The sequence below is a fragment of the Wolffia australiana genome, chromosome 5, assembly GCF_029677425.1.
Source record: "Wolffia australiana isolate 7733 chromosome 5, ASM2967742v1".
NCBI classification, from domain to species: Eukaryota; Viridiplantae; Streptophyta; class Magnoliopsida; order Alismatales; family Araceae; genus Wolffia; species Wolffia australiana.
Genome location: NC_135839.1, coordinates 18,580,126 through 18,605,219, shown reverse-complemented (window position 1 = coordinate 18,605,219; position 25,094 = coordinate 18,580,126). Strand labels below are relative to the sequence as shown.

General features: G+C 43.0%; 2 protein-coding genes across 5 annotated transcripts in view; one reads left to right on the top strand and one right to left on the bottom strand.

Annotated features, from left to right (window-relative positions):
• DWA1 (DWD (DDB1-binding WD40 protein) hypersensitive to ABA 1) overlaps window positions 1-17,182 on the bottom strand; it is a 25,448-nt gene extending 8,266 nt beyond the window's left edge. For 2 of the 4 annotated variants that reach the window (XR_013581592.1, XM_078575900.1), the window contains exons 1-9: window positions 16,881-17,182; window positions 16,556-16,792; window positions 16,225-16,277; window positions 16,035-16,142; window positions 14,887-14,942; window positions 10,415-10,460; window positions 7,294-7,354; window positions 4,188-4,241; window positions 3,994-4,074 (exon numbers count right to left, since the gene is read on the bottom strand). Coding sequence is in view for 3 of the 4 variants with exons in the window: in XM_078575900.1 (XP_078432026.1) it covers window positions 3,994-4,074; window positions 4,188-4,241; window positions 7,294-7,354; window positions 10,415-10,460; window positions 14,887-14,942; window positions 16,035-16,142; window positions 16,225-16,277; window positions 16,556-16,768 (672 nt within the window). In the remaining variant the exon portion in view is untranslated. Of the gene's footprint in view, window positions 1-3,993; window positions 4,075-4,187; window positions 4,242-7,293; window positions 7,355-10,414; window positions 10,461-14,886; window positions 14,943-16,034; window positions 16,143-16,224; window positions 16,278-16,555; window positions 16,808-16,880 lie in introns of all 4 variants that reach the window. The other 2 variants (XM_078575901.1, XM_078575903.1) reach the window with 2 other exon arrangements.
• Window positions 17,166-25,094, top strand: TAG1 (membrane bound O-acyl transferase (MBOAT) family protein). The gene is made up of 16 exons (XM_078575899.1): window positions 17,166-17,623; window positions 17,799-17,879; window positions 17,985-18,058; window positions 18,153-18,228; window positions 18,920-18,987; window positions 19,483-19,603; window positions 22,125-22,223; window positions 22,722-22,823; window positions 22,906-23,042; window positions 23,433-23,514; window positions 23,630-23,650; window positions 23,931-23,993; window positions 24,070-24,117; window positions 24,353-24,415; window positions 24,635-24,688; window positions 24,772-25,094. Exons 1-16 carry the CDS (start codon window positions 17,213-17,215, stop codon window positions 24,880-24,882), a joined length of 1,611 nt encoding a protein of 536 aa, XP_078432025.1. The 5' UTR covers window positions 17,166-17,212; the 3' UTR covers window positions 24,883-25,094.

The following is a 25,094-nucleotide window of genomic DNA, read 5'->3' as shown; positions in this document are numbered from 1 at the left end:
AATTACATTTGGCAGCAAGTGCAATCAACACTCGGACTGTGTTAAACTTTGCCACTGGGGCAAAAGTCTCACCATAGTCGATACCTTCAGTCTGGGTATATCCTTTAGCAACTAGTCGGGCCTTTAGTCGGTCTAGTGTTCGATCTGATGAGAATTTTGGAGTGAAAATCCAGCGACAGCCAACTGCTCTCTTTCCCTTGGGTAGTGTCACGATCTCCCAAGTTTCATTCTTCAGGAGGGCAGTCATCTCTTCATCCATGGCTGCCTTCCATCCAGGGTCTTGAAGGGCCTCTTCAACCTTGTTTGGAATCTGAAATTCTCCTAGCTGAGTCAGAAAGCTCTTATAGTGGTCACTTAACTTCTCATATTTAACGTAGTGACCGATAGGATACTTAGCTTTGGCTCTGCAGGTCTGCACTCCTTTCTGAGTGCTATGGGCCAACTGAGATCATCCTCCATGACGTTAATTTGCTGACTGGGCACTGAATCTTCTGGTCCCCCTTGATTCTCCTCTGTTTCAATCTCACTTTGACTGTCCAGGTTGGGCTGCTCACTCTCCTCCATCACAGGTTGACTTACTGGGTCTTCATCACAGGGTTTTTCCTCTGACATAACCCCAATTTCTTGATTTCCAGGGGTTTGTACCTCGATCGAAGCTGTGGGAGATACTTGAGTGTATCCCATGTGACGAAGAAATTCCAAGTCTGTTCCATCTTGATTATCATGAGGCCTTTCAGCTGGACTGTCTTTCTGGAAATAAAATTCAGACTCTTGAAACACAACATCTGCAGAGTCAGAATTTCTGTGATGGAGGATGATAGCATCTATACCCCTTCTGGGTGCCGGAATAACCCACAAACACACATCGCACTCCTCGTGGGTCTAACTTTCCCACTTGTTGATGAGTGTATCCAACGCATCCAAACACACGGGCAGGGAGTCCAGAGAATAGACGAACCTCTGGGAATGATTTCTTCAAGTGGTTCAAGGGACTTTCATAGTCTATTATCTTCATGGGAATTCTATTTATAAGGTGAGCAGCAGTCAACACGGCCTCTCCCCAATACTTCTTCGGCAAATTCCCTTGAAACAATAAGGTTCGGGCAGTTGCAAGAGTATATCCCAGGCGCCTCTCTGCTAGGCCATTTTGCTGTGGAGTATTCACACAAGTAGTTTCATGGATGATCCCCTTGTCTGAGAAATGTGATCTGACGTTGGAGTTGAGGAATTCAGTCCCGTTGTCTGATCTGAAGCGCTTGATTCTCTTCCCAAATTGATTTTCAATCATCTTGCAGAACTCCACAATTATTCGTGGAACCTCGGCCTTTCATTTCAGCAGATGCAACCACATAGTGCGACTGTAATCATCAATAAAGACTTTGAAATATCTGCACCCAGTCAGACTTTCCACTGGACATGGCCCCCATACGTCACTATGTATGGAATCAAATGGGGAATTAAAACAATCATCTATGGAATTAAATGACGTCCTTTGAAGTTTTGCCATTTGGCAGGCCTCACAAAACAGGTCTTTAACTAAAATACCCCGAAACACAGAGGGGTAGCAAGTTTTAAGCAAATCAAAAGGTGGATGACCCATCCGTTGATGAAGACGGACCACCCTCTCCTACTTAGAGCTCATCCATTGTGACACCATGCACTGTCCCGCACTGCCATTCAGGAGGAGCAAGCCACCTTCCCGCCTAAAGGATGAAATCCTCGTCCCGGAGACCTTATCACACAAAAAACAGTCATCACTGTCCAATATAAACCTCCAACCAAAATCATCAACAGCTTTTTGTATAGAAATCAGGTTAGCTCTCAAGTTCTCCACATGGAGAACATTCTTCAGCAGACCAAGTGAATTCAGTAGAACACTGCCAACTCCTTTCGCCGACAATGCTCCTCCTCCTGCTGTCTGAACTCTGTGACTGTTTCCGGCAGCGGAGTAATGACTGAACATGGATCCATTCGGGGACATATGATCCGTCGCCCCGGTATCTGCAATCCATGTGTCAGAGAAGTAATTACCTGATTTCACCAAGGCGGTGGAGCTGAGTTTGTCTTGTAATTCTTCGACTCCGGCACCCGTTCCGGCAGATCCTGAACTCTGTGATTCCGATGCCACAACCATGGCCTTCTTACTCGAATTCTGATTCTTCCAAGCCAGTTTCCAGCAGTTTTCTTTTGTATGACGCCTCTTCTTGCAGTAGGTGCAGAAAAGAGCGTCACGATTATCTTCTCCTTCGCCTCCCCCGGGTTGACTTGGCTGAGGCGGACAAGGTGTCCAATTTCCAGCAGGATTGGACTTGATCTCAGGCCTTTTTGAAAGAAGCGCAGCGGAATTTTGGGCCTGAGAATCAGGGGTAACGCCAAACCTGCTCTCAGCCTGCAGGATAGCGCTGATTGCTTCTTCCAGGGACGGCAACTTCTCACGATGAAGCAACTGGCTCCTCACAGACTCATAGACGGAGTTTAGGCCCATGAGGAATGTGAAGATTCTCTGCTTGAGTATGTACTGCCTCTCCACCGATTGTGGATTCTGCACAGGCCAGAGGTGGTCAATTTCTCTCCAAATTTCTTTTAACCGGGACGAATACTGACGGACATTTTCTCCCCCTTGGCGTGCCAATGTTTCTTGGACTTTGAGTTCATAAATGCGCCAGTCATGGGACTGCTCTGCAGTGTACCTCTGGATCTCATCCCAGAGTTCTTTCACGGTGTCACAGTAGAGGAAATCTCTCCTCATTTCGGGGGTCATCGATCTCAACATCCATCCCAAGATTAGGGATTCTTCTGCCTTCCATTTCTTGAAATCAGGATCCGCTGGAGTTCTGGGGAGATCAGTCAGATGATCTCCCAGAAAGCATCCATGTACTGTAAGTGTAACCATCTTTGACCATTCAAACATATTTCCCCCATCAAACTTCACTTCTGCTGGGGGAAATACAACTGCAGCCCTTCCAATGTCTGGATTTGAGGCACTGGCTTCCCCTACTCTGGCGTCAGAAACTTCCTGAACCACCCCAGGGTTACCCTGGGTCGAGCTTTCACCTCCGGGGCTTGCCATGTTTGAGGAGGAAGCAGGAAGATGCTACAACTGGTTGCTGAGGTGCTGAAAGAACCCTTCTAGGGTCAGATTCCAGCAAAAAACTCCCTTCGAGATGATCCAGAGATGAGTTTACTCCAGAAACTGCTCTGATACCATGTTAGAATGGCACTCAGAGTGAGAGATGAAAGAACAAAACAGAAACTTCTAATTACTGGCGGCTAGGGTTTGGGGGCATTTAAAGCCCCCTATTACATTCTCCCACGTGGGAGGTTCATTAGATGCCCCCCCCACGTGTGACCACTTATTAAATGGGTCACACGCGGGAGAATCCTGCGCAGGGGTTTAAAGAGAAAGAAAGGAAGAGAGAAAGAAAGAAAGAGAGGAAAAAATGAGAGAGAAGGTGGGCCACTTATAAACCGTGGCCCACTTACAATAGGCTGAAGGTGAGAGAGAAGAGAGAGAAGAGAGAGAAGAGAGAACTGTAGGGGCCCACGAAGGGTAATCTCTTCCTGAATGTTCTTTTAAAATAGGGCCTGCCTCCCTTTGGAAGGCAATCAAAAGAATATTGAAGTTGTTTCTAGTTCCTTAATCTCCTGTATGATGTTTATTCCACTAGTGTCCCTCCTGGCATCCCCTTATCCACCGATGATGTTTCAGGCACTTTCCCTTTCCGTCTGAGTTCCTGGAAACGATCTTACAGCCGGATTAACACGTACTCTTGGTAACTTAAGCTCTTATTGTGAAACCAGGTTTCTTGCAAACTCTCAAAGAAATGTTCAAATACATGAAAAATAATATACATTATTTATTTATTTTTTGAATAAAAATGAATATCATTATGTTCCAAAATTATGATCCTTTGACCAGTAAACGAGAATGAACACGCTGAAATTGAGTTACAATTAACTAAAGGGAAAGTGACACAGGAATATAAAGGTTACCTGATTACAAGAACTTCGAGCAGCAACGCAATGCAAATAGTCCTTATGTCCCTTAAAGGTCACTCTCACCTTCTCAGTCTCCTAAAATGCCACAAATTCTCCGTGAAAATGGATTAACTCCAACAAACAGTGGACTTGGAAAAGGGTAATGAGAGTGATACAAATGTTCAGATACTTCAAGGAAAACATGCTACCATATCCCAACAGTAGGCATTGCCATCGCCAGCAGCAGAAAAGATAGATCCTTGCTGCATAATGAGAAACTAAATTGATTAGATACTGACCAGAAAAAAATATCACCAGAGCATCAGAAAGATATCTTCAAATCTGGGCCATGGAACACAATTCAGGAAATTTGTTAAATTTTCACGATAACCATCAACTCAGATTCTCCCGTTTTGGTTGTCCACAGAAAGTTGAAATAACCTGACACTAGATCATTTTATGAGGAAGTCCACATTGTCCTGTTCAATATCTATGAAACATATTTTCACAAAAGGTATCCTAACTTAATTTGAAAAATTTTCCGACATAACATCTTCAATGCATAACCAAAGCCTTCTTCCGTGTCCAAATTTTATTAAATAAGATAAATGCCTCAGAAGGATATTCGATCAATGGGATTACATGTATGGTCATGCGATCTGCACTTACATCCTGAGACGTTCTTCACAAGAATGTATCATCGGCTTTCAAATAAAAGAACCCAACATATCGCACGTGCGAATGTTCGCACGTGTGAATCAGTTTAAACGAGAGGAACAACCCGCGACGGGAAGTATAGGCATTTTTCTTGGAAGTTTTACCAGAAACTGGGAAGAAGCGGCAGAGAGCCGGAGGTCGGAGCAGCAGAGGATCCATCCGCGTTAAACCAGATGAATCCGGAGGTCGGAGTCGGAGGTCAGCGGGGAACTCATCCATCAGGTGTTCCATTTATACCTTTCTTTTCATCTCTCTATCCCTCTCAAGACAGATTCATCAGAACGTTCTTGAACATTTCATGATTTGATGGCAATTGAGTTCAAAGAATCATGTTGTTCTGGGTTAGTTCCTTCGTGATACAAGCTGGATGTATCACATCCAGTACTGTTGATGTCAGCCCAAACAATGAGAAGTCAGCCCGGCTCAGGCCGGGCCAGCCCCATGTACCATTTAAGCCTCCTAAGAGGAGTACCAGCACTAGCTCTCCAAGCTTATCATCTCTACATTCAGAAAAAGTCAGGCACCTCTAACCAGCTGCCCAATGCACTCTTCGACCACCCTCCCCCAATGGAATTGCAGTAGGCAGCGCATCATTGTCCCATGTGAGACATAGAGGACATTCGTCCAGAGGTGGAGCAGGACCCCAAACTGTGGAATGTGGGCCAGAAAGTACGGTCTGAACCAGGTAGCCAGCACAAATTTGTGTTGAAAAAACAACACCCTTCTTCGTGCAGGCCGCATGGTCCTGCGTGCATCATAGACTCTGATTCTCTGCACCTTGGCAGAGTAATAAGCATCATCAGGGGACACTGGAGTTTTCTCGACACATATAAGTGTTTTTTTGGAACAATCTCGACATATAAGCGTTTTTGTTTTTTTTTTTGAAAATTCATGAGGCGGTCACCCGAACTAATCAGTGACCACCCGACAAGTACATGCCTTGAGCCCTGAGGCTGTTACAATCCCCATGGAGATCTAACAAAATCAAGAAATGGGATGAGGGGTAGAGAGGAGAATAACGGAGATGGAAGAGGTGAGAGAGAAGAAGAGAGAACGATAGGTGAACAAACTCTCAAGAACCTCCGAATCGGGAGTTCTTGCCCTCACGAAAGCCGGATACAGCTACTAATGCAAAGAAACCACAGGGTAATCATTCATCAAAAGTCCCTTTAATGACCTTACAAGGGGTTACTTATAACCCTACAATTTCAAGAATCTGTTTTTCATCAGGACTCTAACAGAGGCTCTATTACATCTATGTTTGTCCTCTTCCCTCTACAGCCCCACCTCGAGGGAACCATGCCGCCATGAGACCTTCTACCTCATGGGCTAGCCCGTCCGTTGAAGTCTTTCCCCCTCTGAAGATCACCTCGTTTGACATATAGGTGTTAGTTTATTAATATATCTTTCTTCTATCTAGTATGTAAGTGAGCCATGTGTTATAAGTGGCCCATATGACTTGTTGAAATTTGTGTGAGCGGGCCACTTACTTGATAAGTGGCCCATGCAAACTGGCATCAACCAGCTAATTCATGACTAAGAGTAAAAGGTTTCTCTTTCTTTCTCCTTTGTCTCTTTCTTTTGACTAACCCTAATAGGACAGGTGATGGCAGAAAACTAGGAGGAGATTTCCCATCAACAAATAAGTGAGTGGCAAGGCAATTCAACTTGCCAGACATGAAAAAGACCATCAAGGTACACATCAACACGTCCCCAATGCCAACAACACCCCAGGACGTCATCCCACTCACTTTCTGGCCTATTGCAACCATTGCCCTTCGGCAAAAAATCTGGAATGACATCTTGTTAGTTTTGATAGAAGGCCTACCAAAAATGGGTGGGGTCAACTGCATCTTGGTGGTCATCGACTGTCTCAGCGAGTACAATCACAAGGTCGGTAAGCATCACCCCTTGTCCAACCAAGACATCACCAAAAAATTTGCACGGAAAATAGTGAAGCTCCACGGTACCCTGTGCAATATTATCCCTGACAGGGAAAGCATTTCCATCACATACTGGGGGGAACTTCCAGAAATCAAAGCAATATGGGAACTAGCCTTGAAGCTGCCACAGAAATTTTTGGACTTCCAGCTTGAGGACAAGTTGGTCGGGATTGGCGGGAGTCCTGATGCAACCCGCTGTCACATCTGCGAACATGTTGGTCCAAACAAGGAGTCCTCATCCTGGCCCGGACAGGGCCAACCCCAAGTACCTTTTAGGCCTCCCGGAGTAGAGGGACAGATGGCTTTGGATACTTTATAACCGCATATCCTGCCCCCTCCAGCTCTTGCCGATTATTATTACCATTTCCTCTTGCTGATGATCATCCCAGCATGCGTGGTATGGCAATCTCACCTAGGGCAACTTCTGTCGACCATCCCGCCATGCTTGGCAGTCTCATCTATTCTGCCAGATCGGTCTCTTCCTTTTCCCTCTCCACTCTCACTTCTCTGAGAACGTGGACCCCAGTTGAATTAGAATTACGATTTGGAAGCCTTTTGGAAATACATCGAGTCGTATCATATGACCAAAACACCATACATTGCAATCACATGAATAATCTTGTTGATAATAAAAGAGAGAATCAGAATAAAAAACCTGAGCATTTGTCGCAATAGAATTGGTCTCGGGAATTGGTGATAGTGCACCCCATGGACCACTGTCGAAAATATCAAACACACGTCAAAGACTATCATGATAGGCATAAGACGATAAGAAACACCAAGAAAAAACTTAAGAAGAAAAAGAAACAGCCTAAATTACATTTAAATTATCTGAAAAAAGGACACTTGACATATGTTGAATATTATCTTTATTTTCATACTTTAAATTTATTTTTCTATGCATTCTACTAGAACCCTTTAGTAGATTTGACAAAGAAATCATTGGACCTCTTAATGGTTGCTTCGCATGTGAGTTCTGGCCCTTGCTCATTATGCTTCATAACAAGATTTTGGGACATTTGAAATAGTAACGAGATTTGTTTTCGTGGGGACTCTATACAAGCAAACTGGCACCACTGGAATTGGTGACAAGGACTCCGCTGACATGGTTTAAATATTTAGTCTCAAAAGTTGAACCTTAAAAGCTATAATACAATTTGGTGACAGCGGCACTGTTGAAACAATGCATTCTCTCCCTCTCCTTAAATTTTACCTGCTCCTTTTCTCTTCTATCTAAAATCGGGTATCAGGTCTGTTTTGATACCCCTTCTTCATTTGAACCCTATGTATCATCGTTTCTTCCTGGAGCGAATTTCATCGTAGTTTCTTCCTCTAGTGAATTGCATTTTCTCTTCTTCTTCCTCTCCCCTACTGCCATGATCCCACCTACGGATCCATAAGATTTTCAGTTATTAACCATTTTGGGGACAACATAAAGAAATGTGGATCAGATAATGCACAAGGTTATTTTGATACAATTCTTGAGCCCTCATGAAATATTACATTTCAACAGAATGGTGTGCCGAAAGAATTGGAAATGGATTGGATACCACCAGAATGAAAATTATTCCACTCACACACTCTCGGGCAGCATTGCAGCGTCAACTTTTATAGCATCACATTTGGTTAAACTCATTCCACCCAGGCCTCCTCAACTTTTTTGCCCATGCACTCCTATTACCAATTGACAGAGAAAAAGACAACAGGGGGAGAAGAAAACTTGAGAAGGTGTATTGAATGCTCTGACCTTCAGGAGGTTAAAAGAATAACAAGCAGTGCTGAGACCCTCTGAGGCGTCTCAAACTAAACACCACCAATGGTTTGCAGTAACCTACCAAGTTTTGAACTTTTACCCTTTGACCTGTGGTTAAATGACCTTGTTCTTTTGGGGGTTTGTTACGAACCTTGATCTAGGTTCGTATCGGGAGGAGGTTGGAGGACGAGGCGAGATAGATGTTCCCGAGGTAGGAGAGTCGAAACAGGAATGAAGAGAGAGGTCGAACAGATGGGGACAGGGATCGACCAGGGACGAGCCGCCTGATTACGCGGTGAAGGGTTGACGATTGCGGGGACGGGGACTAGAAGGGAACCGAACGGCAGGGGTAGGGATCGGATTGGGGGGAGCCGGCTGAAGATCCGGTGAGACAATCACGGGGGTAGGGGATCGTTAGACGGTCAAGGGGACGAGACCGAGACGAGGAGGATCTAGATAGTGAGCCAAGAGGCCAAACTTACCTTCATTCTTGATTGCCCTCCTCCAGGGAGGGCTACACGTATTTATAAGAAATGGAAGCAATTACCCTAAACATGAAATGACTAAAATGCCCCTAGTGGGCGAAACTTCCTAAGATACCCTTTGGGGGTATAGGATCGTATCAGGGTTCTCCACACACAATGCATGAACTTGGCCTGATCCCAAAATGGGTGGGCAGAATAATGCTGTGGAAGGAGGATCTATTCCTGAACGTCCTAAAGATAGATGCTGCTCAGGGCTGGATTGGTAGAGGCATGTGGCTTCGGTTTGAGGGGAATCTACCTTTTGCATGGCATGAACAGATATTTGTCACCAAACTAGGGGATAACACTGTTTTTAGATATTGGTTGGGTGATTGGTCAACTAGAGGCATCCTATGGGAGGAGTTTCCATGCCTTTTCGACCTTGCTAGGAGTCCTTGTGCCACAGTCAGGGAGTGTTGGCATGGCGCATGGAATTCGATCTTGGAGGGTGCTCTGTTAGATCAGAGGGTAGAAGAGTTGATGGGCATGCAACGGTCAGTATTGCATCTCAGACCTTTGAGTGAGGCACAAGATTACTGGGAGTGGAGAGGGATATCCTTTTCTGTCCAGGATGACTACGTGAAGATCAGAAAGTTCATATGTATCCTCCATTGGAACAAGAAAGTTACTGTGAAGGTGTGGATTTTTGGATTATTGTTGATTATGCGAAGACCTGTGACATAAGCCCTTCGGAAGATAAAGTTCCCAGATGCCTCGGCAGAACGTGCTATATGCGCATGATGCGAGGAAGACTCTTCTCACAGTTTCTTTGCATGTCAGTTTACCCAAGCGATCAGGCCATCGCGGCAGATCCCATAGGTGGATGTCTCCTCTGACAATGCCTTTTGGGGCTCTGTCAAGGAAGGTGGATCCAGGAGGAAGAGGGAATGGGAAAAGCTCCTCACAGTACTATGGGTGGTATGGCTGAACCGTAATGAGGTGGCACTAATGAGAGGACAGCCTAAACGGGGAGCCTTCTTCATGAAGGGGAGGCGTGGGGAGGGGGTGTGGAGATTCCTATTTTACCAAGTATGCCTATTACTATTAGTGCAAATCTTATAACGCCATAAAATAAGAGGCAGACTGAGTCGAACGTGCATGAAGGGATTCTATTATTTGCACAAACCCTAGCTTGCATAACCAAAGGCTGCAAGGTACACAACCAGCCAGAGGACAAGAATCAACACTAGTCATCATGTGTATTAATTGTTCAACTATTTTAATTGCATCAGGCTGATCACCATTCTAGCGTGAACATTCTTATTTTTGAATAAAAAAACCATTGTTATCTGCTGGGGATGTATTCCTAATTCAAGTAGTTCCAAATCCTAATAAATCACAACAAATTAATGATTTGAGGAACAAGTTCACGCATATAAAGAGGAATTATTTGGCCACAAGGATAATGAAAACGAAGGAAACCTGAAAGGCATGAATAAGAAGTAATGATAGGATGCCCTGAAAGAAATTGGTGAGAATGTTATAAGATAATTATCTACCTGCTCTGAGGATTAACCAAATTGAATATTGTGCTCAAAGTCTGATCTGAAGCAATAAAAATGAGGCTTGATTTAGTTTAAATAATTAAATTTCAGAAGTATAGTGAAGTGATTTTTTTTTTTGAAAAGTAAGTATAGTGAAGTGATTGTAAAATATATTTAAAATACAACACAGTACAACATAGTCAAACGAAGAATGTTGAAAATAAAATGTATTCCATTCGAGAAAAAAATGGCTCAAAGATAATGCAGTTGAGGTAAGTTTAAATTGGCACATCAGGCGGCAAACATCCTCACCAATGGTGTGCTTGGAAGTTTGTTTCGTCGGATGTTCACTAATCTGGGGATCCACCGTCTCTTTAACGAAGGGCCAATCTACCTCAACATGTTATGTCTGGTTTTTCTGGACCAGATTGGGTGCATCCCCAGCAGTCTGGAAGTGTGTTCCACGATTCCCTCAATGATTGTATTCACCTTCACTAGGTCTGCAGCCGGCTACACCCTTATCGATCTCTCTTGCTTTCTCTAGTTCAATCTCCTTCTCCCTCTCCCTATTCCTATGTTGATCATTCCCAATCTATCAGTGTTAGATTCAATTGCTTACCAACTGCGCTAAAAGCTATAGCTGATAGCAAGGGTGCTACTTTTCCTCTACAAGCAGGATGTTGCGCTTCAACAGTCGAAATACATTATGATAGAACCCACAGCTTTATCAATTTTCTTGATCTGAACCTAACAAAGGCTCATATCAATAGATCCAGCTATTTGGGACTGCCATTGACCAGAGAGCGTTTGAAGAAGGCTGGTGCTGCTGGAAGGTCGAGAGATGGCTGGAAGGTTGGCAAGCTAAAGTGTTATCCAGAGAGGGCTGGCTGGTGCTGCTGAGGTCGGTACTATCAGCTATCCCCATCTTCTATCTCTTGGTGTACAAGATGCCAATCGGAGTCAGCCAGAGACTTGCAGGCTTGATGAGAAAGTTCTTCTGGAGAGGACTCGGAAAGGACCAGAGCCGAGGAATGGCACTGGTCCCATGGGATACTATTTGCAAACCCCTCAACCAAGGAGGCCTAGGTGTTCTTCATACCCAGAGTATGAATATGGCGCTACTAGCGAAGTGGGTGACAAGGATGATGCAGCCAAGCGAGGATCAAGTCATTCAAATCTTGAGAGACAACTATGGAGAACGTCTAATCTGAGACGAGAAATCAGCTCCAGTCAGGGGGGTGTCCCCATTCTGGCAAGGCCTTAGGCAAATCTTCCCCAAAGTTCAAGAATTCTACTCAGCCCGAATAGGAGACGGCTTGCTATTTTGTTTCTGGAAAGACCATTGGTCGACACGTGGCCCTTTGCGAGCAGCATGCGCCTTCTGAGGGGTCTTTTGCTTTTGCCGGATCTATAGAGATACTACGAGTCTTCCGTCCCAGATTCCCTCGCCGCGGCCATCTGGTCCCCACAGCTATCAGCACTAGCACAACGCCCTGAGGGCACAGTGGGAGAGTGTTGGGACGACACATGGAACCCGAGGTTTGGGGGCGCTCTGTCAGCCCGAAGACGAACAGAGCTTTTGGACATGCAGCAAGCGTTGAATCAGCTTCAACCTAGAGCCGCTGTGAGTGATGGCTGGGACTAGTCCAATGCCCCCTTTACAGCGCAGAAAGCCTACGTGGGAATCCGTCAGGCAAACATAGAAAATATAGAGATGGCGCACACATGCCAGGTGATATGGCGTCTAAAGGTCCCTCTGAAAGTGAAGATCTTCGGGTGGCTTGTGTTTCAAAAAAGAGTGACAACCCAAGTCTTCTGAAAGAAGATGTATCCCGACGCACTGACGGAATGCGTATTGTGCACAGGAGGAGAAGAGGATTGTAATCACCTATTCTTCGAGTGCCCTCTTGCTCGCACGATTTGGGCTAACTTGAACTCAGATGGCGGTGAACCCAACATCAGAGGAAGCCTTCTGGGGCTCGATACAGAGGCTCGGCTCTAGACAAAGAGAAGCAGGGGGCAAAGCATTGGCAGTGCTCTGGGAATATGGCGCCACAGAATGACGTGATCTTTCGTGGGGGGATGTCCTCTACGGATGGGCTAGCCCACGAGGTGGAAGGACTTCTGGCAGCTTGGTTCCCCTGAGTCGGGAAAAGAAAGGGGAGAGGATAAACCCCTTTGTAATAGAGCCTTACGGCTTAAGGCATGTAATCGGAGGGTGGTTACCCACCCTTTTCGGGTGACCGCCTTTTTAGTTATTCAAAAAAAAATCAATAGACCCATCTAAAACAGCAGAATTCATCAACAAACATAGTCAACCACAGCAATTGCCATCCACACCCAGTGAATCAGGATCCCTTACCTCGCTCACAATGTATCAAACAGAAAGAAAATTAACTGTCTTTCTGTCAGAGCGCATGATCAGCCCTTTTATACATTGCCGACTGACACACGTCATAAACTTATCAATGTCTTGACCCACACACAGATATGGAAACATAAAATTTAAAAGAAGAAATGATGGATGTCCCAGTTGTTGTTGTAGAAGCCTCAACTGCTTGCACTGCACTTGAGGGGTAATGCTGTTGAAGTTGCTCTCCCTGCAGTCAGTTATCATTGGCTGGAATCTTACTGAAGGTAAAGTCCTTCATACCCTCTACCAAGCCGAATTCTCCTTCATACCCTCTACCAAGCCGAATTCATTGACATACAACCATTTTACACAGGAAAGCATCAATCCTGTCGAAAATAGAGTGGAAAATTTTAAAATTAGATTGTGCTTGCAGATAACTAGGGAACAGTTGGAGAACATAATGGATAAGGTTCAATGGTAGATATGGACTAAAACTACCCTACAAAAGGTGTCAAAGATCTGTCCAAAATTTGAACTTTTGATTTACTGAAACAACGATCATAGGTAGTTAAAATTTGGGACACTAGGGTCATGCGGTATGTTTCCCCAGAGTTTAAGATATTAACTTCGTTTCATACATTGTAAACTAGATGTATCCAGGCAAAGAACATGGGAGTTAAATGAGTTGGCTAAAGTGGTTGACCCCACAATTGAAGCATAGGAATTCAACAAGCTTTTAAGTTGGGGGTTTTCTTCTCAGTTGGAAGCTGAGGCACTGTATGCACTGTAACAGAAAATTTGTGGTCCACTTGGACCTTGCCACAAATTTTCCACCTGTGTGCGGTTGTCTTGGGCCATGAATGCGTAATTCTGCCGTTATGTCCTACTGCAATAGACTAAGGGCTTTGGGCCACCATACAGGTCGGAACCCAGTATGGTGGTTTCCAGATGACTCTCTACCATGTTTGTTTGGTGCAGATGGGTTCTTGCAATAATTACAAAACTGTGGCGCTTTGGCGTCTTCTTTTTCCCTTGTGACTGAATTGGCACATTGGTGTCGCACCTAAAACTAGCTGGTGCAGCTCTAATACTATGATAAGGCTGCAGCACCAGAAATGAAGATTATATGCCCTCAAGTGATGAGACACGAGAAATCAGAAAGAGTAGATGAAGATACCTGATAGGAACTCAAGGTTCCTTTGGCGAAGACAACTGGAAAAAAAGAAGAAGACTATCAACAGGCGGAATGGACGTCGCCTTGGAAGTCTGATGGGGTGGATGTCGCTGGAGGGAAGATAGCCCCAAGATGAACTATGACGGAGAGCAAAACATCTCTTGATACTTCTTGGCTGCCATCCTATAGGGAGGGCTCCCCTATTTAAAGGAGATACATGAATCAAATGACTAAAATGCCATTGTGGCCTAACATGACGAAACTTCCCCTACATAGGATGAGGATTGAATCAAGACCTTGTTTATTTTTTTGAAACAAAATGAAAGAAGTATCAATACCCTGTTAGTCTATCAAGTGGTTTACATACAGACAAGGCCGGGACCATCATACACTAGAAAAAACTGGAGCCATGATTTCCCATGTCTGATTACTGACAATCTGATACATGACTGACACCCAAGAAATAGAATCAATGAGTCACTTGAGCGAAGACCACATACTGACGACTCAAAGATAAATAGTCCCCGGCTCCAAGAGCCCCTCCTTCAGATATCAAGCTTCTGTTTAATAGGATAGCATATACAGCCTCTCCCACATTCCCTGATTTTCTTCCCCCCATCATAACTCCCCTAATACTAAATACCCCACATATTCCCCCCCTTTCCCTTATCATGCATCAGTTCTCGTCGCCCATGTAGCGGCCTTGGAAGGTCAGTACATCCATAAATCTTCACATCAGGGAGCTGGGCTACCAGACGATCACCTCACAGATGTGGATGGCGGTTAAACTTCATTCTTCTCAATTCATACACCATAGCAACTATATCAAGATTGCATTCTCGACACCAAACAGAAAGTATTCGTGATGAATATTTGGATAGCCAGTTTATAGGTAGATTCCAGAGGCCTCATGTTGGCCACTGAGACACCCATTGAGAACAGACTTCAAATAAAGCAAACCTTGGTCAAGAAAGTCCTTCCATCTCCATCCACAGATCCGTCCATCATCTCCACAGCTGCAAGGTTTTCAGAAAACGGTTCAGCTATTCAATTTCCAAGTCCAATCTAGAATGAAAAGATAACTGGAAAAAGCTGCGAAAATCTTGAATGAGGACAAATAGAAAGAATTGAATAAAATTTATAGCAACAATGAATTTTAAAAAGATAGCTCCTGAAATGGTAGGATGGGGAGAATATTTTACAAGACTTGGTGTTCGTCTTTGGGGAGAATGGAATGAGAAGGGACGATGGAATGTGTGACGTCAGGAACCGGGGTGGGAGATCCCATACATGAGGAAGGCATCGCTTAAACTGAAATGAAAACCAAGCCGCTTAAACTATTTCCTAAGAAGTTTAACGATTCATTAGAAAATCTAAGAGCTCTTACTTCAACGATCTTTTCCAGGATTCTATCCTATTCGGTAAGGTCTTATCTATTACTGTCGGGCACAACTGCTCAGTTACCGGCATAATTGGTAACTTAAAAATGTTGTCCTCAGCCCGGATCAGTAAGAAAAGAAACAATCAGATAGATAATTTTAGAGGAGAAATGTTCACTCATCGCACAGCTAGCCAACTTTAGGGAGCGTGAACATCTTCAATTTTAATTGGAAAACTCATCCTGGACACAACTTCAAATTTGACGCTGCATCTTGATTTCTGACTTTATTTTCTCCAAAATTTTGCAGATACTTTGAAACTACATGAAAAATTTTCAATTTCAATCCATAAATATTTATTCCAGTGAGGAGAGGCTCATTAAGTATCAAATATTGAATACCAGAAACTTTTACACCATTTTGCAGTACAATGCAAGCAAATGTTGATTTAAGTCGTCAAAGATTAATCCAGAGTTAAATGTCATATTTTCCGCAACGAAAGAAACGTCTGCTGTCGCCAAATCATAGAAAAAATTGAATTCGCAGCCTCCAGAGATTGTGTGTTCCATGGATAAACATAAATTAACCAACGTGAAGATATGTAGGATACTGGATGAGTTAAAAGGAATGGATGCATGGCCAAATTCAAAAAACAAAGATTCCAATAACGAAAGACAACAGATGAAAGAGAAGACATGAAAGAAAAAATAGCACTATTATTAGACGAACCTCAATAGCAGAGAATCCTCCCCCCTGCCATAGAACTTGATATCGTAGGCGGGCCCTGCGTGTGCACGATTTAAGCGCAGAGGTTGAACCAATAATTGCTCGGATGCACTTCAAGAGAAGAAAACATGAAGTATTAGATACGAACTAAAGAGATCAAGGACGGTAAGTGAGAGAAGTATTAGACACGAACTTTTCGAGTGCGGGTACGCTCTCGCGATCCTTCGCGTTGCGAGAAATTCCTTGCTGGTAAAGCAAAGCGGAAGTAAATTCAATGATCATCAGATTCAGTATTACAATGGCATCGTGATTGTTTTGAAGGACGGCGCGTTTCGTATTCAATTTGTAAATTATTGATGATCTCGCATGAAAAGATTTTCACAATTGCATCTAAGAAAACAACGAAGATTTCCAAAATGCGTTGCGGCACAGCTGCGTTCCAATCTGTGCCGCAATTATCCAAATCAAATTCAGTAGCAATCCTTCAGAAGCAACCAAAGAGGAGAGAAAGGGAGAGAAATTACGCGCGGATAAGCGGCGGCAATGCAGGACGAGATGGAGTAAGGGGAGACAGAGCCGTCGCTCGAAGCTACGACAATGGCGTCCGATTTCGCAGCCCAGGGTGGAGAGAGGACGGCTCTGAAGACAGTCTTCGCGCTCTGCTCTCTCTGCCGCAGAATACTGTTCCTGTATTCCTCTTCATCCCACTCCCGCAAATCGCCCATCGTTTTCCCCATCTCCGATTTCAGGAAGAACACCTCCTGTTCCTAGCCAAACTTCTCAGTTCACAGACAATCAAAGATACTGACGGAAGCACGATTCAGAGCAGAAAAATGACGAGAAACGAACTTTGGCAGCTTGATTACTGTTCTTGCGCTTCGGCCTCGTAGAAGACGACCGGCGAATTGGCGAAGAACACGGAGACGCGGATCGTCGAGGAAGCGGACAACGTCGGCCGCTTTCAAAATTTGTCGATTAATGGAAGATTTGGGGGCAGTTCTTCGCTTCGAGAAGCAGCGAAGAACAAAGAAAGAGCGGCACGAAGGCGGAAGTGAAACCACGCGGTGGGCCTCCTCTCCCACTATAAATACTGGGTTTACTCTTCTCCAGCGCTGTCTCTCTCTCTCTCTTTGTCTCTGTCTCTCTTTATCTCTCCTCGAGCGACGAATTTCAAACTTTCAATGGCGATTCCGGAACCCCAAGAAGTCCGAGGACCGAAGCGCGAGTCTGATCTTGGATCTTCTCTTCGTCGGAGGATGGCGACGGAGCCGATCTCAGATTCGTCTTCGGTTTCGAATTCTTCGTCTCCCGCGTTCCTGCGAGAAGCTGTGGGTTCGACCGCGGGATGGGAGGACGAGCCATGCACGGAGTCGTGCTCCGAGCATGGAACAAGAGATCGAATCGCGGCTTCCGCGAGGTGTTTGGATGAGAAGACGGAGAGCTCTTTCGGGACGAACAGCGATGGTTGCGCGGACAGAGCTGGGATTCAGGAGGAACCGGAGTTTCACCCGAGGTACTTGTATCCTGCGTCGGCTCCTGCTCACCGCGTGTCGAAGGAGAGCCCCCTCAGCTCCGACGCTATATTCAGGCAGGTTAGCGCGGAACTGATTCGATCTGTTTTGACGTCTTCGTGCATTGAATTTTCTGAATTTTTTTTTTTGCGGCATCAGATCAAGGATCGGAGATACTCAAAGATTGGTATTTCTCCTGAATATAGTAGTGTTTTTGTTATAGCTGATGATTTATTTTCATGCTGTGTTGTATCAGAGTCACGCGGGATTGTTCAACCTTTGTATTGTGGTCCTCGTGGCAGTGAACAGCAGGCTTATTATTGAGAACCTAATGAAGGTATGCGGTTTTATCCTTCATTTAATTCGGCGATTTCATAGGATTAATCGTGTTTCATTTATTGATTCTGATTCTTACGATCAATTTTTATTCTCCTCTCTACAGTATGGGCTGCTGATTAGATCCGGATTTTGGTTTAGCTCGAGATCACTGCGTGACTGGCCACTTCTCATGTGCTGGTATGACTACTGGAACATTTCCCTCCTCCAGTTTTGAGACTGTTATCGGCAAACAAACCGATGCTTATTAGTATGTTTTCTAAAAAAATTCTAGCCTCACCTTGCCATTGCTTCCTATGGGATCTTTCCTGGTGGAAAAGTTGGCGTGGAGAAAGTTCATTGCTAAGCCTGTAAGTAATGTTCATCCTGCCGCACCTATTATTGTTAGCTCTGTTGTTTGCGGTACTCATCCTTGTCCATGCTTCTATTCGCCGTTTTCCTACTTAAAGCTGTTTGTATAAGTTTCATGCATGCAACTCTTGTAAGAATTTTTCCTGCGTAGTTTTTAAAATTAATTTTTAAGTCAATTTTTTAAAAGGAGTTTGTTCACATTAGAGAATTGACTTAGATTATTTTTTGTTGTGAGTGGAATAATTCTTCAGATTCTGATTCTCTTGTAGAAAGAGGAATCTTCTGAGTCATTGGCCATCTCCCACGTCAGCCTTCTTTCAAAAACGAAAATTTCTCCCACGTCAGCCCTGCATAAATAATTAGTTAGTTTGCAAAGCCATTGGAAATAGCTCTGTCCTGCCTCCATAGTGACGAACAAATGATGGTGTCTTTATCTTATTTAATCATTGTGGGCTGCAATTGCTTAAAATTGGGATCAATTCTGACAACGTCCACTCTCAAGATAGAGCAAAATAGTTGGAAATGAGTTGCCAATTCTGCAATAATATAGTTTGCTTGTTTCAAGTTCTATGAGTGAAAGATGGATGTGAACAAGCTTTTTTATGCGTTTTCGTATTATATCTGTTTATTTTTCAACGTTTTCTTATATTATTTGTAATGACTAATGATGATTATCCTGCAATGGAGTAGTTGACAATCTTGCTTCAATTGCTGATCAGTACAGCATCGATCCTTTGGCCTGCTTTCATGATTCTACGGTGAGCTGTTGGTTTCTTTTTTATTTTTTGATTAGTTATCTATAGTATATACTTATCTACTTCTGCCTTGAAGTAGCTAATGCTTTGATTTCAATCATTAATCGATTGTTTCTGGTCATCAGAATAGAGATTTTCTATTCAAGGTGTTCCTTTTGGCCTCTTGTAGAAATGTGATGAAGAGATAGAGTTAGTAGATGCCTCATTTTATGATTTTCCCTTATTTATCTTTTAGCCAGTCTTTTAAAAATACTGCAGAGCATGTTGTTGCATTATTAGTCCTCCATGTGCTCCAGAATGAACGGAAATCACCTAAAGTAATAGATTTAGTGCTTCAGGATTGCTAATGGTTTATTTTAGCATTTGCATCTTGATCATCATAAGTAATAGGGGCATGCTCTAAAGAAAGTCATTATTTGGCAATAACTAATGTCTTAGTTGCGAATTTGCTGATTCTTCTGTCTTGCCATTTACATTTTATTATTTTTCATGCTACAGATGTGATTCTTCAGTTTTATCTGGATTGACGTTGATGTTATTGGGATGCGTCCTGTGGTTAAAGTTGGTATCTTATGCGCACACGAATTATGATTTACGAGCATTGGTGGAGTCAACAAAGGTTGGTTCCTTTGTCATGTTTTTACCACCTTTGACAGAGAAGGGCATCTTCTAAAATCTTGGATTACAAACCCTTCATATGTCAGATTTTTCTAGTGTAGGTCATGTAATTTGCTGCAGTAAAATGATTAACTACGAAAACCAGTTTACTGCTGTGCTACGCTGCCACATTTTTTGTGAGAGTTATTCATGATGGTTATTTTGGCAGCTATCCTTTCTTTTGGACTCCCATGCTTCTTAAGACAAGGAAATGTTCGTTTTTTTTTAGTTTAATTTTTTAAAAAAATAAGGAGGGAAGATCACCCGAAATTGGTGATCAACCCAAAATTAATATTAATACATATGATCGTGACAAATACAGGAGTGACCATCCTGGCCATTTTTTGCATCTTTCACTTCTCACTGGACCACTAGGATATACATTTCTCCACATCATGTAGTACGGCGGCCAGCGACACAGCCCTTCCCTTAAATACCACCTCATTTCGGTGTAGCCATAACGTCTAAAGCACCACGAGGATCCTTCCCCACCCGAAGCGTCCTTTGCATGCAACCCCCGGAGTGATCTCCAGCATGCTTCGTCCGACTTCACATCCACCCCAGTGAGCTTGTACGATCTCCAAATGTCCTGCGCAAAAGAACACTAAAAAAACAGGTGAGAAACATCTTCCTCTCCTTGGGCGCACATGGGACATGATGCCAATGTGACTGGGATCATGAGTTTTCAGAGGGCACAGGTAATAGTTCGTCTCCTAAGAAGCAGCCATCCAAAAATCTGCACCTTTAATAGCACTTTCTGCTTCCATATGCATTGGCATGTACGGATGATGGTCTCAGCTTCTGCTGTACCCCGCCCTGATCATCTTGTAAACCTCCCAAACTGAAAATGGTGAGCCCTTCCATACTGAACTGTCTCATGTTCCAAGGTTCGGTTTTCCATCCTCCATACTTTGCAGATGTCAACTTCCCAGTCCGCCGTGTTCCACTGGTTGGCAGACCACCTCCCATGGTACCATAGCAACTACATTACCATGTCTCAGCGCAGGCCCATTCCAGAAGAAGCACCTCATCAAGGCTTCCAAATATCAGCCTACCCCCTTGGGCATCTTAAAGACAGAGAGGTAAAATATCAGTATTGCAGAGATTACTGATCTCAGTAATACCTATCGACCAGCTCGTGTCAGCACACCGCGAAAGAGTACTGATCTCAGTAATACCTATCGACCAGCTCGTGTCAGCACACCGCTCTGCCATCCCTCCAATTGCCTCTCCACCTTTTCGATCACCGGCGTCCAATCCATGCTTGACGTCCGCCTTTCTTCAAGGGCGATCCCAAGGAGCGCTTGGGTAGCGTCCCAATGGGAATCCCCAATGCCTCTGAACATCGAGATTCCTCTTCCGGTGTAAGACAGAACCCCACAAAAACGGATTTGGCTCTGGTAATTTGGAGTCCGGAGAAGTCTGCAAAGAGGTCTAGCAGTGTTGAAAGATTGTGGGCTTCCTCTGTTGAGCCTTTGATGAAGAAGGTAGTGTCGTCCGCATACTGAAGTAGGGGGGATACCCATTGGGAAACTCAAGGACTGGAAGCCCTTCAGCCTTCCATGTGTGCATACTTTGACTGTACATGTGGCCAGGGCATCCACTGCTAAGGCAAATAATAATGGCACCAAAGGACATCCCTGCCTAACAACTCTTTGAGGCTGGATCCACCCGCCCTCTGATTTGCCATTCACTAAAACTGAAAGAATGTAATGTCATGCACCTCCTCACCCATTTTACCCATTCTTTCGAGAAGTCTCTCTTCCTCATAGAAGGCCACAGGAAGTCCCAATCCCGAGTGTCATATGCCTTAGCAAAGTCGACTTTCCAAATCAAACCTTTCTTCCCCTCTTTGTGCCATGCTGCTATGATTTCCCCTGCTACTACTGCACTATCTATTAATTGTGGACCGGGGATGAAAGCGGATTGGAAGGGTCCAACCAAATCTCCAATCACTTGTCGGAGTCGGTTAGCCAAGAAAGTACAATTGACTGAAAATGCTACTGGAAAAAATCTACATCTATGATATTTCCTATAGATTGGAGAGAACAGTAAAGAGGAATGATAATGTTTCTTGTGGATAAGATGTTACTAGTTTTGTCTATTTACTATTGTGCTGGTGTACTTTAATCCAAACTCCACGTCAAAAAGCAATATTTTATGAATATTAGTTCAATTATCAACTGTGAAAGTTAGACATGGATTGGTTAATTCTTCAAATTGATGGATCAGCCAACATTATACTTTCTTCTTCAAACGATTGGGTATAAAAAGTTGGGTTTTCAAAACCTAACGCTGTAATTCTCGGAAAAATAAACATAAGTTGATATTTCTCTCTGGCAATCTTTTTGTATGGGGAAATTCAGGGTGTTGCCATCCCATGGACTGTCCAACTCTTTTTGCCTCTCGTTTACTCGCGAGCAATTTCTTGGTTTCATAGTTAACTCTTGGTTCCATTGTCTTCATGTTTTTTGATAATCTAGGTCAATGTCTCCTCTGGCTTCAAACAATTTGAGATATCTGAAGGTGCGAATTTTCAAAGCTTGGCTTATTTCATGGTAGCCCCTACACTGTGCTATCAGGTAGTTTTTTTTAAAATCGTATTATCAGTAAATTATAGTTTTTCATTTGCTAGTCTTCATTTCATGAATTATTAATTTTTTCTCTTCTAGCTTCTTAAATACATCTTCTCAAAGAATATTCGATCATTTTTTTCTCTGACAAATGAACTCATTCTTTGAATTGAGACCAAGGAATTAGTTCTTCAGAAAACCCCATTTTTCTTTAAAATAATTGCATTTATACAATGTTTACATGGGTTTTAATTTTGTAATGAGGTATTTCAATATTATATATTCCTTCCATTTGCCTATATGGTATTTTTTGTTCCGGTTCCCGAAACCTGTATCTGGTTTCTGAGCGTAAAGAGATAAATTTGTTCAAAATGTTGATGGCTTTTCTGAAAAGTATATAATTATGAAAAATGCAGTATGCCATATAGGTCAACTGTGTTGAACTGAATGTTGTCTTTTAGTTCCTCATATTTTTATTCAAATTGATGCTTTGAGAATGTGATCTAGCCATCGTACCCGCGCACTACCGTCATTCGAAAAGGGTGGATTACTCGACAAACACTCAAATTGGTTATTTTTACTGGGCTAATGGGATTCATAGTTGAGCAGGTTACCTCCCATTCTCTCTTCTTCTTTCCTACTTTTCCTTATATTAATAGCATGATGTTTATTTTGCATGGAATTTCTGCAGTATATCAATCCAATAGTAAAAAATTCGCAACACCCGTTGAAAGGAAACTTCTTATATGCGGTCGAGAGAGTCTTGAAGCTATCAGTTCCAAATTTATACGTGTGGCTCTGCATGTTCTATTGCTTTTTCCATTTGTGGTGAGTAAATCCCTTTCTGTTGGGCCTCACATTCTGAATAGATGCATTTGAAACCTGTTAGTTGATGTTGTTTTAGTTGGCTTCATCGATGACTGTAATCCCCATCTGGGAGACCTGGAGCATTATCTTGTATTTATTTCTCTGATTTTTTTTTATTTTTAGTTGCCGATACTTCTTTCCGTTCGCCCTTTCTTTCTGAACAAGATTTCTTATACATTTTTTTTGATTTCTTCATAAGGTTTACTGAGTATGTGAGCTTACGCATCTTTCCAGTTCTGCTCTTAATGGGTTTCTTCTTGCATGTTGTGACTATTGTATCAATCTCACTTCACGTGCTCTGTACACATCGCGCATTTGATTCCAACTGTTTTGTACTGGCTATTGTCGCAGGTTAAACATACTTGCTGAACTTCTAAGATTCGGTGATCGTGAATTTTACAAAGACTGGTGGAATGCAAAAACAGTGGAAGAGGTAGATATGATGGCGCTGGTTCAACTCGTATCTTTGTTTGGCAATGGTCGACCACTTCCTTGAATTGACTTTTTCAATGTTTTTCTTTTGGGGATCTCTTTGGCTTTAACTCCAGTATTGGAGAATGTGGAATATGGTACTATTCTTTCACTTAAAGAGATTTTTAAGATTCATTGATAATTTTTCTTTTCTGTTTTCCTCATATAGCATAACATCCCTGTCATTGTCATTGTTTCCAGGAAAGAATCCATAGTCCCAGTAATTATTATTTATTTTCCAAAAGTTAGGCAGCTTGAAAGTAAAAATATACTCATGTAATCGTTTGTTATATCTGATTTTTTTTCTGGGGGCATGCAGTTGCATATTCTGTTTACTTTTATGTACTGAATAGTTGACTGCTGTATTTTTCCTTACAGCCAGTACACAAATGGATGGTTCGGCACATATATCTACCCTGCTTAAGGAACGGTTTACCGAAGGTACTGTCCTAGGTTTCTCATTCCTTTCTACCAAGGTGAAAAATATTGACATTTTCAAAATGAGCGGAAAATGCAGACTGCCGCTGTTATTATTGCTTTTCTGGTTTCTGCAATCTTCCACGAGGTAAACAAATCTCAAACGCTCTTTAGTTTTATCGGATTATTTGATGTGTGGGTGTTGGCCTTAATCTATAGCTATTCCTTACATCGGAACCTTATCGTGCTTGATTATAAAACTTATTTTCCACCTCTGAACGCATGTATTAAACATTAAATCGGACTTCATCAATTTGAGTTTGAAGTAAAAACATAGCAGTTGGTCTATTTTCTACTTTTTGAGCTCGCTTGTATGAATGCAGCTGCTGATCGCCGTCCCCTGCCACATATTCAAGTTCTGGGCTTTCATTGGAATAATGTTTCAGGTATATTTGACTCAAGCTCCCGTGTCACATCCTAATATGATAAATCTATGGTGAAAATAGGAAAAAAACCCAAAACACGGTTAATCTTTTACTATGAAAATATTGTCATGACTAATCATTTCACGCTATCTTTTTATTTGGTTTTTTCTGAACTATAATCTATACAACCCACCAACCTCGATGGGGACTGTAATAGTATCTTCTACTATGTGAGAGCAGGTGCCTTTGGTGATATTAACCAACTACTTGCAGAGGAAATTCCAGAGTAACATGGTAGTTCGCCTCTTTTTCTCTCCATGAACTTTCCCATTGCGAACAAACAAAAAGTTATATTCTGTGTGTTGGGTACTGAACAGGTGGGAAACATCATATTCTGGACCTTTTTTAGCATTTTTGGCCAACCCATGTGTGTTCTTCTCTACTACCACGACGTCATGAACAGGAAAGGAAGGGCAAGCAATCTGTAGATTTGTTCTGTCCGTCCCCGGTCCTCTTACCCGGCTCCTTACCCAGACCCCTCCAAACCTTTGAAATTGATTGTTGCATGTATCATGCCATGTGCCACGTTGGATGATTTGGAGAAACTGAGTCTGGAAGTAGATAGAAAATAATGGGGGCCTTTTTGTTACTCACTTCTTTTCGCTAGGGAATGCACTTATGAGTGGTGGTTTAATAATCA